Genomic DNA, 14,928 nt, shown 5'->3' with positions numbered 1-14,928 from the left:
ATATTTCTGTTCCAAATATCTCTTCAATTTAGCATGACTTCTTAAACCGATGAGTTTTGAGAGTGAATTTCAGGAAAATCTGTCTGCAACTCAAAACAGCAATCTTCTTATGTTGGTGCAAAAGAAATTGGACGATTTTACACCCAAACTAATTTTAAGGATTAGCAGCATTGTAATTCCTCATATTTAACAGAAAGACAGGACTGAGCTTTAAAAGAAAACTTCATTAAATTTTGCAGCAAGGTTCTGATTTTTTTTAAATGAAGTATTGCCATGTTTTTCAGCTACATTATGGAAGTTGTTTTTTTTTCAGTCTGTTCCTAATGATGTACTGAAATCTTTGCTTCATCCAAATAGGATCTGCCGACAAATCCTAAAGATGCAGAAGCACTGAAAGGTATTTGAATATATCCTTCGGCTGTGTTTTCATCCCCCTTGACCCTCTGTCCTGAATGTATAAAATTGTTTCCCCTCTGTATCTTGGTCCAGGTGCTTTAGAATTCCACAGACTGCTAAACCTAGCGTGGGTTAACGGTGTCTTCTCTTAAACATTGATTCTGTTACAGTTATCTTCAGCCAACTTGACTCCAAAGAGATCCCCACATTTGTCTCTGACAAAGCCCCCTCTTTCCCCCAATCCCCAATGTTCCTTAGACCTCCAAGGAAGATGGTCATCAAATGGTCATCAGCTAACTGACAAGTTGAACCAATTCCAGGCAAACGGTGGCTAACAGTGGGTTACCCCTGCTGCCGCATGGCGCCGAGGTCCCAGGTTCGATCTCTGCTGTAGGTCACTGTCCGTGTGGAGTTTGCACATTCTCCCCTTGTTTGCGTGGGTTTTGCCCCCACAACCCAAAAGATATGCAGTCTAGGTGGATTGGCCACGCTAAATTGCCCCTTAATTGGAAAAACTTAATTGGTTACTCTAAATTTATAACAAAAAAAAACAGCAGATGCCTGGAGCTCCTGCTGAGCAACACAACTCATCAATAAGTGCCTGAGTGTAGTGAAAGAAAAACGTAGTGGTAGTTCAAATCAGAGTGGTTATGGTAGAGGGAGTCCAAAGAACTGAAGAATTGGCAACTAACGGTGGCTTAGAAAGGGCAGGGAACAGATGTAGACAGAAGAATGGAGAGGTGTTTGTTACAATTTGCCAAATTGAATAGGGAAATGTAATGGAGGCATTTTAAAATGGATCTAGTGGGATTTGGCGAGCCAGTGGAGTTAGTACAGATGGCGTGATGTCTGGATAGATGAGAATCTCTGCAGGAATGAACTCAATTTGTGAAGATGGGGATGCTGATTAGGAGAACCTGCAACAGATCCATCCTCAAGTCGATGCAGAGATTGATGAGGTAGGTGGGTGTGTAAGAAGGCCTTGCTGTAGAGGTGAATGAGGCAATGTTAACAACAAACTGGATGTGAAACTGGAAGCAACAGCTGAGAGATGTTCAGAATTCTGAGTTTATGCATCTGTGCTCAGCATGAGCAACCCATGAGGGAGACTGATGAAGTTGGAACCAGAGGAGTATCAACTACTAATGGGAATTGAGCATTATGACTTTAGTTTTTCCATATTTGAGCCGAAGAAGGTTTTGACTCATTCTGGATTTTACATAGAATGATGTAGAATGTATAGCACAGAAACAAGTCATTCAGCACAACTAGTCCATGCCAACGGCTTGTTTCTATAGGAGACTTCTCTTCAACATATCCTTCTAAACCAGTGATGGGCAAATTGTGGCCTGGGGGTTCTGACTGTGGCCCACAAGTCATTTTGTTGATTGTTGCCCGCTCACAGGGTTGCCATATTTTGCTGATTTCCATTTGCGAAGATTTTCCTACTGGTATGACTGAAGTAATATGCATGTAAAGCAAGGGCCAGTGCAGTGACGTGCATGCTGTTTGCAAACAATATTGACTGCAAGAGCCATGCGCTCATTTTGTTTGTTTTATAATTTGAAGTTTCTGACAGTTGTGTTAATATATGAATAATTAAGCATTGTCTATAACTCATTATGAAATATTCGGCGTGTATTAAATGGGGTTATGGTTTAAAAAAAAGATATGTATTGAGGTTTTACATTTTAACAAATAATGCAACAAAAGTCCCGGAATGATACAGCACCGCAACAAAAGGTAAGGCTCAGTATATATGAATACAGAGGGGAACAGGAGAACAGCAATACAATTGGGTCAATACAATCATTAGACATAACTTGATGCCTCTAAAATCCTCATACGCCAGGGCAGCATGGTGGCGCAGTGGTTAGCACTGCTGACGCACGGCGCCGAGGTCCCAGGTTCGATCCCGGCTCTGGGTCACTGTCCATGTGGAGTTTGCACATTCTCCCCGGGTTTGCGATGGTTTCGCCCCCACAACCTAAAAATGTGCAGGGTAGGTGAAGTGGCCACGCTAAATTGCCCCTTAATTGGAAACAATGAATTGGGCACTCTAAATTTATATTTTAAAAAAGAGCTCGTACATGCCGAGGAACCTCATAATCTCTCGATTCTGTTTAGGAATGGGGAAATCTAGTAACGGCCTTACCTTAGCTGTTCAGGCACTCGTCCCTGTCCCACAACGTGCCCTAGGTAAGTGGGTTCAGTTGATATGGATACTGTTTTATCGGCTTGGAGTCACCTACATCCACATCATGGTCAGTTAATGTAATGCACCCCGATGTGTCCCTACACATATTCTAATGCTTTTGCAGAAGCCTTATGCGATCTTTTTGTTGCGCTTCTGTAAAGTATGCAAACTCAGTATCTAATTGTTCTAGTATTACCCTATTTGTGATGCTCTATGAACTGTTGACCTCTTCTCCTGCCTCACTCTTACTATCTCCGTGCTCTTCCACTACTTCTACCACCTGACACACTGGTTCCTTCCTATCTTCTTCCCTACGATTATATTTTTTCAACCTATGTATGTGGTATAATCAGTCCTTCTTCCTATGGTCTGGAGTATCCATTAGGTAAGTCACCTTACTCACCCACCACACTGGGCTAAATCGCTGGCTTTTAAAGCAGACCGAGGCAGGCCAGCAGCACGGTTTGATTCCCATACCAGCCTCCCCGAACAGGCGCCGGAATGTGGCGACTAGGGGCTTTTCACAGTAACTTCATTGAAGCCTACTTGTGACAATAAGTGATTTTCATTTCATTTTTCACCTAATAAGGGCCGCTGAAGTTTGCTTTCAGAGGCTCGCAACAATACCAGTCCCTCAGCTCCAGCTTGGAATGTTCAGGACCTGGTTGTTTGTCTGCCAACATATTCATTCTTTCTCTTAATACCTTTAAATGCTCTTGGGCTCCCTGACATGTTCTTGTGAGTCTTTCCAGAAACATGAACACATAATCCAATATTGAGGATTCGTCTTTTTGTTTTAGGAACTTCTCTTTCATCAACTTTAATGGACTCCATACTTCATGGCCAGAGACCAATTAAATGGGCTAAACCTAGTAGATTCATTCGGAGAATCTGTGGTGGCAAATAGTAAAAAATCCATTCCCTTGTCCTAATCCCTTGGATATTCTGGCAATAGGCCATAATCATGGTTTGAGAGTCTGATGATATCTCTCCAAAGCCCCCTGAGTTTGTGGGTGATAGGCAGTCGTCTTTAGTTGCTTGATACCTAAATTATGAATAATGTCCTGGAAACTTTTAGACGAAGTTAGAATCCTGGTCAGATCGCTGAGGACCGGTTCGATCCCGGGTCAGTGTCCATGTGGAGTTTGCATATTCTCCCCGTGTCTGCATGGGTCTCACGCCCTTAACCCAAAAGATGTGTAAGGTAGGTGGATTGGTCATGCTAAATTGCCCCTTAATTGAAAAAAAATAATTGGGTACTCTAAATTTATTTTTAAAAAAGAATCTGCTCATATTGTACTCCTAAAGGTAGGCCATGTGAAGAACTGTGACAACTTTTCCACAACTACCTTAGCAGTAATTGTTCTTAAAGGTGTAGCTATCTGCTGGTCATATCTATGACCATAAGAATGTACTGATCCCCTGCCTTTGTTTTAGGCAATGGTCCTCTGAATTCTACCAATAACTGAATAAATAGTTCTTCAAACATGGGTATCATGTATGGGTATCAAAGGTGCTGGTGTAATCACATGTTGCGGTTTACTTATTACCTGACAGGAATGACAGCTTCTACAGAATTGCACTACATCCTTATGCAGTCCTAGCCAGGAAGAATGCCTGTTGACTGATGCCTGAGTCTTCCAAATTTTCACACATCCTGCCATTGGTATCTCATAAGAACATAAGAACTAGGAGCAGGAGTAGGCCATCTGGGCCTTCGAACCTGCTCCGCCTTTCAATGAGATCATGGCTGATCTTTTGTGGACTCAGCTCCACTTGCCCGCCTGAACGCCATAACCCTTTATTCTTCAAAAAACTATCTATCTTTATCTTGAAAACATTTAATGAAGGAACCTAAACTGCTTCACTGGGCAGGGAATTTCATATCCTTTGGGTGAAGAAGTTCCTCCTCAGCTCAGTCCTAAACCTACTTCCCTTTATTTTGAGGCTATGCCCCCTAGTTCTGCTTTCACCCACCAGTGGAAACAACCTGCCCGCATCTATCCTATCTATTCCCTTCATAGTTTTATATGTTTCTATAAGATCCCCTTCTAAATTCCAATAAGTACATTCCCAGTCTACTCAACCTCTCCTCGTAATCCAAACCCCTCAACTCTGGGATTAACCTAGTGAATCTCCTCTGCACACCCTCCAGCGCCAGTACGTCCTTTCTTATGTGCTATCTGCAGTATTTGCCAACGATGTTTGGACAGTGCCACTATCTGATGAATAACTGTCCATTCCTCATCCAAACCTCTGTGAGGATGTCTCTATTTCCTCATCAGAACTCCGTTCTTAACATAATAGCACTCTGGAACCCCTCAGCCTCAACTTCTGTGACAGCTGACTTTGCTAATTTATCTAACTCTGGGCCTCAATTAATGTGGCAGGGTGGTGCAGTGGTTAGCACTTCTGCCTCACAGCGCCAAGGACACGGGTTCGATTCCAGCGCCGGGTCACTGTCCGTTTGAAGTTTACACATTCTCTTCGTGTCTGCATGGGTCTCACCCCACAACCCACAAGGTGTGCAGGTTAGGTGGATTGGCCACAATAAATTGTCCCTTAATTGGAAAAAAAGAATTGATTCTAAAGACTCCCTGGGTCTCAGTTAATGAAGTCCTACCAAACACTTCCTCGGAATTATCCTAATCCTCAAGGTTAGTTTCAGCTATCCTACCATTAGATGATGGCATGACTTCAATCTCTGGTGGTGGGCTTTGTTTAGCCATTTCCCTGGTCACCACACATGATGAAAAAAATATCTGGGAACTGTTCTGTCTCCTTATCGTTCCTCGGACTCTCTGTAATCCTGTGCGAAGCTATAAACTCAGATGCCATGTTGAATGCCTCTACATCATTTCCCTCAAATTCTGGTAGGGCCTGTATAAACTTAAGCATATCCCCAATGGATTTCGTTCTAGGCTTAGGCTCCCCTCTAGCTTTTGGCAGTTTTCCTTTAATTTCCAGCACTTTAAACTGGAACCCCCCTCTAACTTCGACGTCCACATTTTGAATGTTCTTTCTTCATGTTTTTTCCACATCTTTTTTTTTTAAATTAAATTCTCTCTCTTGCTCGAACTTTGATGCACTGGGATTACTTCTAGTTAGTGTCTTTCTGAAGTTCCGGTTTCATTCTGATGCTTCTGCCCCCTCGGCTTGAGATAGTTTCCCCTGGCAAGGTTGTCTACCTTCTCTGCAGACTCAGCTTCATTCCAGGCTCACAGCAAAGAATGTGATGGGCACCCACTGCTTTCAGAACAATAAAGCAGTTCTTTCACTTCAGCAAACAAGAAAGGGAGAGAAGAGCATTCCTTTCACTTCCAAAGCCTAAATGCTTCTGCCCAGTTCTCTCAGAAAACATTACGTAGGAACCAATCACTGACTTGTCAGGCAGAACACTGTCCCTGTCCAGCTCACTGGTTGTCAGCCAACCAGTCGATTCAACTCCCTTTAAACATGGTCCTTAAGATCCACTCGGTTCCAAAGAGTCTGACTTCTCCTTTCCCCAAAGAAACCTGGGAACACAGTGTCCTGGCAAGCAGGCTGCTTCAACTTTGAGCCCTCTGTTTAAAAGCACATTCCAATTCTGGGTCCACGAACCAAAATAATAAAATACTAAAAAAGAAATGGGAACAAAGGAATTAAACAGGAAGGACTCTTACACAACACCTCCCAACTCATGATCTCCACTACCCAGAGGACAAGGTGCATGGGAACACAAACACCCTCAAGTTCTGCTCGAGATCTCCGCTCCAGATCACACACCATCCTGACTTGGAAATTGTTACTGTTCCTTCACTGTCACTGGGTCAAATTCCTGGACCCCCATTTCCAACAGCATTGCGGGAATCACCTTTATCACACGGGCTGTAGTGGTGCAAAAAGGTGGCTCTCAAAGTCAACTTGGGATGGGCATAAATGCTGGCCCAGACAACAGCACCAGCATGCAGAGGATTAATATTAAAGCTGAAGTATGTAATGTTTGACCACACAAATACTGCGAGGCTGATGTGGAAAAACATATAGCTCCAAGCTATAATTAAGGGTTGACAAATTGAAGAGTGAACCACACAAGCAACATTAATCCCATGGTGTGAAGTCAATGTGACTAGGCATCAGAATTGTATTGAGCAAATTCTGTATTGACCATTGAAATGTTTAATGTTAGTAATGTGCAATATAACAGGATTAGTAAGTGGAGAAGGGGGACTGGGGAACTGTGTATGTAAGCCATGTTGGCTGGGTGTGGATGTTGGTTGAGGGGGTGTTATTTACTTTGTTGTTTTTTTTCTCTTGAAATTGTTGATAAAAATTTACAAATTCCTTAATAAAATGTTTCTTAAAAAAAAAAGTAATGTGCAATATATATCTGTAGGCAATTGGAACAAAAGATGCGGTCCTTTAAATCAAAATTTTATATTGATTTCAAGAGTTTTAAGAAGATTAAATGTTGAATAAAATACTCTCAATGCATTATTAACACTGAAGATTTTGCATTTTCCAGAGAAAGACTTCAGAAGACTCACTGCACCTCAGAACAGCAGTGTCTTCTCACTTGAACCAACTTACAGGGCGCTTTTAATGTTAGGGAGAGAAAGAGAAGGTAAATATTCTCATCATCTCTACCTCTGCCTGTCTCCACTGATGGCAAGTGTGATATAATTTTAAAAGGGCAGCAAAACAGGCATGTTTGACCTCATTGCAATGATTCATCACTTTGAAATTTGCTTGTTCTCATGTTATCTCCAATAAAGATCTCCCACATCACTCCAAAAAGGAGATCCTTTTATCCTTATAGCTGAGGCATTGGTCACAATCCTTCAATCCATTTTGGATATATGAGTACTGAAGGATTGCTAATGCTACTATTCAAGAAAGGAGGGAGGGATTAATCAAGAAATCATAAGACAGTCAGCTTAATATCAATGATGGGAAAGTTATTGGAAAAAATACTGGACAGTAAACCTCTATTTGAAAATCATAGATTAATCAAGGAGAACCAGCAGGTATTAATTAACAGGCTAATCTTGTCTGACTAACTTGACTGAATTCTTTGATGAGGTAGCTGAGAAGATTGATCATGGTAGTAAGATGTTGCATATATGGAAATTCGAAAGGCAGTCAACAAAGTGCCATGAATGAGGCTAATTATGGAGATAAAATTAAGGGGAAAGGGGGGCAAGCTTCTAGAATAGAAGGGTAGAATTAGTAGTCACATGGAAAAATGTGGGTTGATTCAGAAGAGCCAGCATGGATTTCCAAAGGGAGAATCCTGTTTAACTAACTTGCTGGAGTTTTTTTGAACAAGTAACAGGGTTGATGAGGGTAATGCTGTTGTTGTGGTTTACATGGATTTTCAGAAGGCCACTGCTTCTTTTGGAAATCACTTTAAATCTGACCTATCGTTCAGTGCCACACAACAGACCTACGGGAAAAGTTATAGCTCATGGAATAAAAGGGACAGTAGTAATGTGGATACAAAATTGGCTGAATAATAGGAAGCAGAGAGTAATGGTCAATGGATATTTTTCAGGCTGGAGGAAGGTTTGTAGTGATGTTCCCCAAGGTCAGTATTGAGACCCTTGCTTTTCCTGATGTATATCAATGATTCTTTATTGACAGCAGGGGACAATTTCAGAGTTTGCAAATGATACAAAACTTGGAAGTATTGTGAACTGTAAAGAGGACAATATAGAACTCCAAAAGGGCATAGACAGGTTGGTGGATATAGAATCCCTTCAGTGCAGAAGAAAGCCATTCGGCCCATTGAGTCTGCACTGGCCTTCTGAGAGAGCACCCTATTTAGGCTCATTTCCCTGCCCTATCGCCGTAACCCCACCTAACCTGCACAACTTTGGACACTGAGGGGCAATTTTAGCATGGCCAATCCACGTAACCTGCACATCTTTGGACTGTGGGAGTAAACTGGAGTACCCGGAGGAAACGCACGCAGACATGGGGAGAATGTGCAATTCCTGCACAGACAAGGCTGGAATTGAACCTGGGTCCCTGGCACTGTGATGCAGCAGTGCTAACCACTGTGCCACCTCACCGCCCAAATAAATGCTTGTTCCCACACCGGGAGTAGAACATGGGCCGCCTGAGTGAAAACCAGGAATCCTAACCGCTCGAATGGAGTGGGCATTGGGTGGCAGATGAAGTTCGATATGGAAATGTGTGAGTGAATGCATTTTGTTCGGAAGAATATGGAGAAACAATATAAAATAAGGGGTAAAATTCGTAAAGGGGTACAGGAACAGAGGGACCTGGGTGTATGTGTGCATAGATCATTGAAGGTGGCAGGTCAGGTGGAGGGAGCAGTTAATAAAGCATATAGTGTTTTGGACTTTATTAATAGGGGCCTAGAGCACACGAGCAAGGAGGTTATGCTGAACTTATACAAGACACTAGTTAGACTTCAGCTGAAATATTGTGTACAGTTATGGGTGCCACAACATAGGAAGGAGGTGAACCCATTGGAGAAAATGCAGAAGAGGTTTACAAGAATGGTTCCAGGGATGAGAAACTTCAGATATGTGGATAGATTGGAGATGTTGGGCTGTTCTCCTTGGAGAGAAGAAGGCTGAAAGGAGATTTGAGAAAGATATTCAAAATCATGAGGAGGCTGGACAGAGTAGATAGGGAGAAACTGTTACTTGGGTTTATAACAAAGAAATCATGCAGGAACTTTACAAAACACAGCTCTCGTGTATTGTGGACAATTCTGTGGTGCCAGACTTCAGGAAAGATATAAAGGCCTTGGAAAGGGCACAGAGAAAATCTAACAGAAAATAATCCATTATGAGGAGCTTGGAAAAGGTAGGACTATTCTCCTTGGACCAGAGAAGGTTAAGAGGCGATTTAATAGAGGTTTTCAAGACGATGGCAGTTATTGATAGAGTAAATAGGAATGTCTACACCCTTGGGCGAGTGGATCAATAACCACAGGTCATAGGTTCAAAATCACTGCGAAACGATCCAAAGGAGAGATGGGCCAAAATCTATTCCCTCAATTGTTGGGATTCGGAACGTTGTACTTGGAAAGGTGATGGAACTGATTCCTTAATTTTAAAGAGAGTTGGACAGGTACTTGACAATGAGGGAGTTACAAGGTTACACGCAAAAAAACAGGAATGTGGGTCTAAACCCAACTGCGATTTCAAAGAGCCAGTACAGACACGATGAGACCAATGGCCTCATTCTGTCCTGTAAGTTCCTTTCACCCTTTCCCTAATAAAGGTGACCTCCTTGCCCCTCTGTCGCATTATCCTAATAAAAATTACATTCCCTTTTTGTGCCAGATTAATATTAAATAAAATTGTGTATGATTTTCATCTCTTCATCAAACTAGTTTCTAAAGAAATGGAAATGAGTACATTATTTGAAACGGGATTAATCTAGGCCAATCTGCTTTGATTAAACAAAAACAAGTTTACACTTCATTTTGCCAGATTATTACATTCATTCCCATAGCTTGGATTAAATATATGTGCAAACTGGTGTGGTAAAATATAAATTGTGTTCATTGCAGATCTTGATCTGGACAGTGCAACAGCCCTGATGCCCTATGATTCTCCAGTTTGTTACCAACAGACGGTTTCTCAAGATGTAGAGCCCAACAAACAACCTAAAGAAGAGTGTGACACCCTGGAACAACCGTCTTCGTTCCTTTCCCCATCTGTCCTGCCATGTCAGTCAACTGCTTGTCCAATTAGTGCTACGGGTCGGTTACTTGGTTCTGAAAGCACCAAGCATCATGTTTCAGCTCAGATTTGTACTGTGTCAGTGCGTGCCAACCTGGCCGATTGCAAAGTGGCTCTGACTGAGGTGAAGGACCCACTCAGTTCTCCAGGGCAACAGGCATCTACAGAACAGTTCATAGTTAAATTAAACCAAGACCATCAGTATCCCAATGCATCAGAGACAGAGTGCAATGTGTTAGAGACTAATGCAGGTAATGCAGAGCCAGCAATATGCAGCATGAGTATTGTTCCTGCTGAAAATACATTGTGCAGGAAATATTCCAATCACACTAAAGAAGCACTTGGGAATACTGTTGGCCAGGCTGACTGTGAGGACCAGAAGCTCCCAAGTGAACTGAGTAACAACTCTGCAGTAATCCGAACAACAGATCTGGAAGCGAAGGAGGAGGATTTGAATGAACTTGATGATAAAAGGATTCCAACTAATAACTTTTCTCTGGTGAAACCTACAGAACACAAGGAAGTAGAACTCTATCTTGATAGGGATTCCAGCACACATTTACTTCAGAGTTTGAAGCCTAGGACTGATCAAAATAATTCAGTTCAGGATCCTAAACGGACACCGAGTTTGCCAAATATACAAGATCCAGATTTAGCAGATATTCCAAGTATTGCAATGGAGATGCCTGAAGCTGGGAGAAAGAGCACTGACCCTATTAATGATGGGAACATAGTACCCTCATCATTTTTATATGTTAATGTGAATAAAGGGGTGCAGATAGCTGGAACTGATAAGTCTGTATCAAAAACAGATCTTGCTGTCAGACCAAAGTCTTCCAGTTTTCTTAAACAGGCTCTGTCTAGTCACCAGTATGATAAGCAGAAATCAAGGAAACCAGTAAATGTTGGTACTGACTCCACTCTTTGTGTTGGCAATGAATCTTGGTCTATTACAGTGGTCCCTAAAGACAACAAAAGTGAAGATGAGGACACAAGTGATCATACTAGTCTCAGCAGTACCTCAAGTCTCCAATCTCATCATAATCTTTCAATAGAAACCTCGTCCAGTACTAATTCGCAGTCCTGCAGTTCCCCAGATCATGCGAACCACAACTACCAAAATCGACATCGACCTACCGACTCCAGAGCTGTGTCAGACTCCTTCTTGAAAGTCGTGCATTGCCTTATTGAAAACCAGAGGCAACGTGAACAGCAAGCTCTGGCTGATTGCTCCCTGCAAACACACATCAGGGTCCTTAGTGCAGATGGGGGAACAGATGTGGTCTTGAGCAGGACATCAAGAGGGAGCAGCAATGATCAGGGAAGAACATTAACCACTTCAAAGTCTGACCTAGAAGCCAAAGAAGGGCAAATTCCAAATGAGTCAAACTTTATAGAGTTCATTTCCTTACTGGAGTCAATTAATAGCTCAAGAATTAATGCGGCTGGCTGGACGAGTGATTGTCAAGAGCAAGGTGCTATGGGTGGAGGTATGATTTATGTCATGTTAGGGTGTCTTTGAATGCTTTTGTAAATTAAAATAACTTTTCAGTATGTATTTTCTTTTGTGTTGTTACCACATCGGCATAGTGGAACATTCATTTATATTTTATTAAAAAGCTTATATTTGCCTACAAATTCCTACTTCCTGCTTTTTTTGTCACACCTTTATGTTAATGTTTCCATTATGAATTCCTGGTTTGTAATGGAAACTGCCCATCACCTTGCAATCAGGCCAGCAGCTGGTGCTGCATTATGTTTTCCTCCGAAATCACTCAATGTGCTTGAAAAATATTCCGTAACTGCAATTTCTGATGTCGCGAATAAGAGTTTAAATGACATTTAATAACACTTTTCACAATATCATGATATTGAAAGATCTTTTACTTCTTTTAAGGATTTGTCTGAACACTTACCCACTTGCAAAAGCCTGGGTTTGGGTTTGTTGCTTCTGTGCAGAGCTGGGATTCTATTAGCTGAATTCAGGTGTTGCAGTCTGAGCATGTACACTATACCCAGTTTCCTAGGATGTATCAGTGCCAGTTAGCTGAATTACTGATATAATTTTTTTCTTCAGCTTGTAACAGTGTTTTCTTAGCTTTTAAAAAATTATTTAAGAAATAGCTAGATGACTGATTCAAATTGTTCAGTTAAACATTGTTTTTTTTAAAGTGCCAGGTTTTGGTCAGTGTGTACCTCTGTGAAAAGACAGGTATATTGGTTGTGCAGCCGCTGTGTTTGGAGTTTTGGTTTTCGTTAACTTCTAAAAGTGCAATAGGCCAAGAGAGGGCATGAGAGACCATCTTTCAATTTCCTAAAAAGATTAGCTGAATTTTGAAGCTAACTGTTTCCAGTTACTAGGAAAGCTTCCCCCTTCCACTTGCTTAAAAAGTCTGACTTTTCTATGTTTCTTCAGTTCTGATGAAGGGCCATCTCGACCTGAAGCGTTAAGACTGTTTTTCGCCACAGATGCTGCCTGGTGTTCTGAATATTTCCAGCATTTTTGTTTTATTTCAAATTTCCAGCATCCACTGTATTTTGCTTTTGCTTCCAATATCTAGCTGATTATCACTTGTGGTATGTTGATAGAAAATAGATAATCAGGTAGGTTGTTGTGTAAAACTGGCAACCTATATGATCCCACTAGCCTTCTGTCAAGCAGGTCAAGTTAAAATTACTTGTGCTCTCTTCCGATTGTCCCTCTTTCCCTCTCCTGATGACAAACTATGGGCTATTTTGGTAGCTCTCACTGCTTTATACATATCTTTCTTTTTCACTCTTGGTCATTGTCTCTCTTTTTAACCTCCTTTGTATCTGCACTGTAAATTCTATGATTCTGTATTGAACTGGTTAGCTGCACATTCCTGGGAGCAGGAGGAATGATTGTATTGTGGCTGCTAGAAATTTGTAATCCTGAGGCCATTGATTTTCTGCAAATTCTACCTTGTGGTCTTGTTGGAAGATGGTATGTCTGACGTTTAGTTGCTTTGTAGGGTGTTTGATGCTTTTGTTTGGGTTCCAAGATTATGGGCAGATTGTGATTTTTCTTTTCTCAACGTATTAAGTGATAAACTTTATGGATTGATAGTGAGATGGATGATAAACACATATTCTGAGTATTTTCACATTTTTCTCATGTTCAAATTAATTTGCAATTTTCATAAACTGGCTGCATCCCTACACAACTGAACTACATTTTAATCCTGGACACACAGACAGCATCTGTGGAGAGAAATGGAGTTAAAGTTTGACCCATTCGGTGTTGTTGACCTGAAATGTTAACACAGAATGCTACCTGATCTGTTGAGTAATTCCTGTTATTTCAGATATCCAAAATCTGAAGCATTTCACTTTTGTATATTTTTATTATTCTGTATCCTGCCTAGGTGTAATAACTATAAAGGGTATTGCTGAGACCACATCTAGAGCAAGAAAAGATGTGCTTGTATTGGAGGCAGTTCAGAAAAGGTTGACTAGATTGATTCCTGGAGTGAAGGGCTTGTCATAAGGACAGGTTGAGCAAGCTGGGCCTATACTCATTGAAATTTAGAAGAATGAGTGGTGATTTTATTGAAACAGATAGGTTTCTGAGGGCGTTTGACCAGGGTAGATGCTGAGAGGATGTTTCCTCTCACGGGGAAATCTAGAATTAGGGCTATGATTCTCGTAGAGTGAGATAATTTTTAAAAAGGGATTTCAATTCCTAGTGACCAACTCAATTGATCACAAGGGGGCAGCACGGTAGCATTGTGGATAGCACAATTGCTTCACAGCTCCAGTGTCCCAGGTTCGATTCCGGCTTGGGTCACTGTCTGTGCGGAGTCTGCACATCCTCCCCATGCGTGGGTTTCCTCCGGGTGCTCCGGTTTCCTCCCACAGTCCAAAGATGGCAGGTTAGGTGGATTGGCCATGGTAAATTGCCCTTAGTGTCCAAAATTGCCCTTAGTGTTGGGTGTGGTTGCTGGGTTATGGGGATAGGGTGGAGGTGTTGACCTTGGGTGGGGTGCTCTTTCCAAGAGCTGGTGCAGACTCGATGGGCCGAATGGCCTCCTTCTGCACTGTAAATTCTATGAAAGACAATATTTCAAGTTTTAAGACTTTAACGTGAACAAACAAACTAAAATTTACATCAACTAATATTAATTAGTAGGTCACTAATATACTAAACTACAGAAAAGTAGGCCCCTCCACTTCCTAATGTGACCAAAAATCCAAGTTGCATTTATACACTGCAACCCCCCTTCACAGGTACAAGCCCAAAGCCACTCTCAGCTTCTAACAGGCTCCTTTCACTCCTTTTTACTGAGTCATAACATCCAGTGTCATTAAAAGTATTTTTCTCCATCTGAGAAGCCCTGAACCAACTTTTGGCAACAAAGACCACTCCAGTAATTCCTTCTCCAAGCCATGCCAGGGCAAATCTTCCAAAGTCTTTAAATATTTACAGGTCCTGTGACCAGGGAACAATGTCCCACCAGCATCCTGTCTGGTGGTTAACAAAGGACAGCCTTTTTCCTCTGGTGGCCACATCATCTGCTCGATCCCTGTCTCTCTGGGCTACTCTCTCTGTCTAAGGTCTTTTTTAAAAATTCATTTCTGGGATGTGCTAGACCAGCATTTATTGCCCATCCG

The 14,928-nt window shown here is 41.7% G+C and overlaps 1 protein-coding gene across 1 annotated transcript in view; it reads left to right on the top strand.

The window, feature by feature from the left end:
• The window catches only part of LOC140411422 (pecanex-like protein 2), a 429,375-nt gene that overhangs the window by 50,229 nt on the left and 364,218 nt on the right, over nucleotides 1-14,928 (top strand). Inside the window, exons 4-6 of the mRNA XM_072500529.1 lie at nucleotides 358-397; nucleotides 7,098-7,196; nucleotides 10,125-11,816. Of these exons, the coding sequence (XP_072356630.1) occupies nucleotides 358-397; nucleotides 7,098-7,196; nucleotides 10,125-11,816 (1,831 nt within the window). The remainder of the gene's footprint in view (nucleotides 1-357; nucleotides 398-7,097; nucleotides 7,197-10,124; nucleotides 11,817-14,928) is intronic.

Source organism: Scyliorhinus torazame, chromosome 4 (assembly GCF_047496885.1).
Source record: "Scyliorhinus torazame isolate Kashiwa2021f chromosome 4, sScyTor2.1, whole genome shotgun sequence".
Taxonomy (NCBI): Eukaryota; Metazoa; Chordata; class Chondrichthyes; order Carcharhiniformes; family Scyliorhinidae; genus Scyliorhinus; species Scyliorhinus torazame.
Note: the sequence above shows the minus strand (reverse complement) of the source record. Positions and strands in the feature narration are given on the sequence as shown.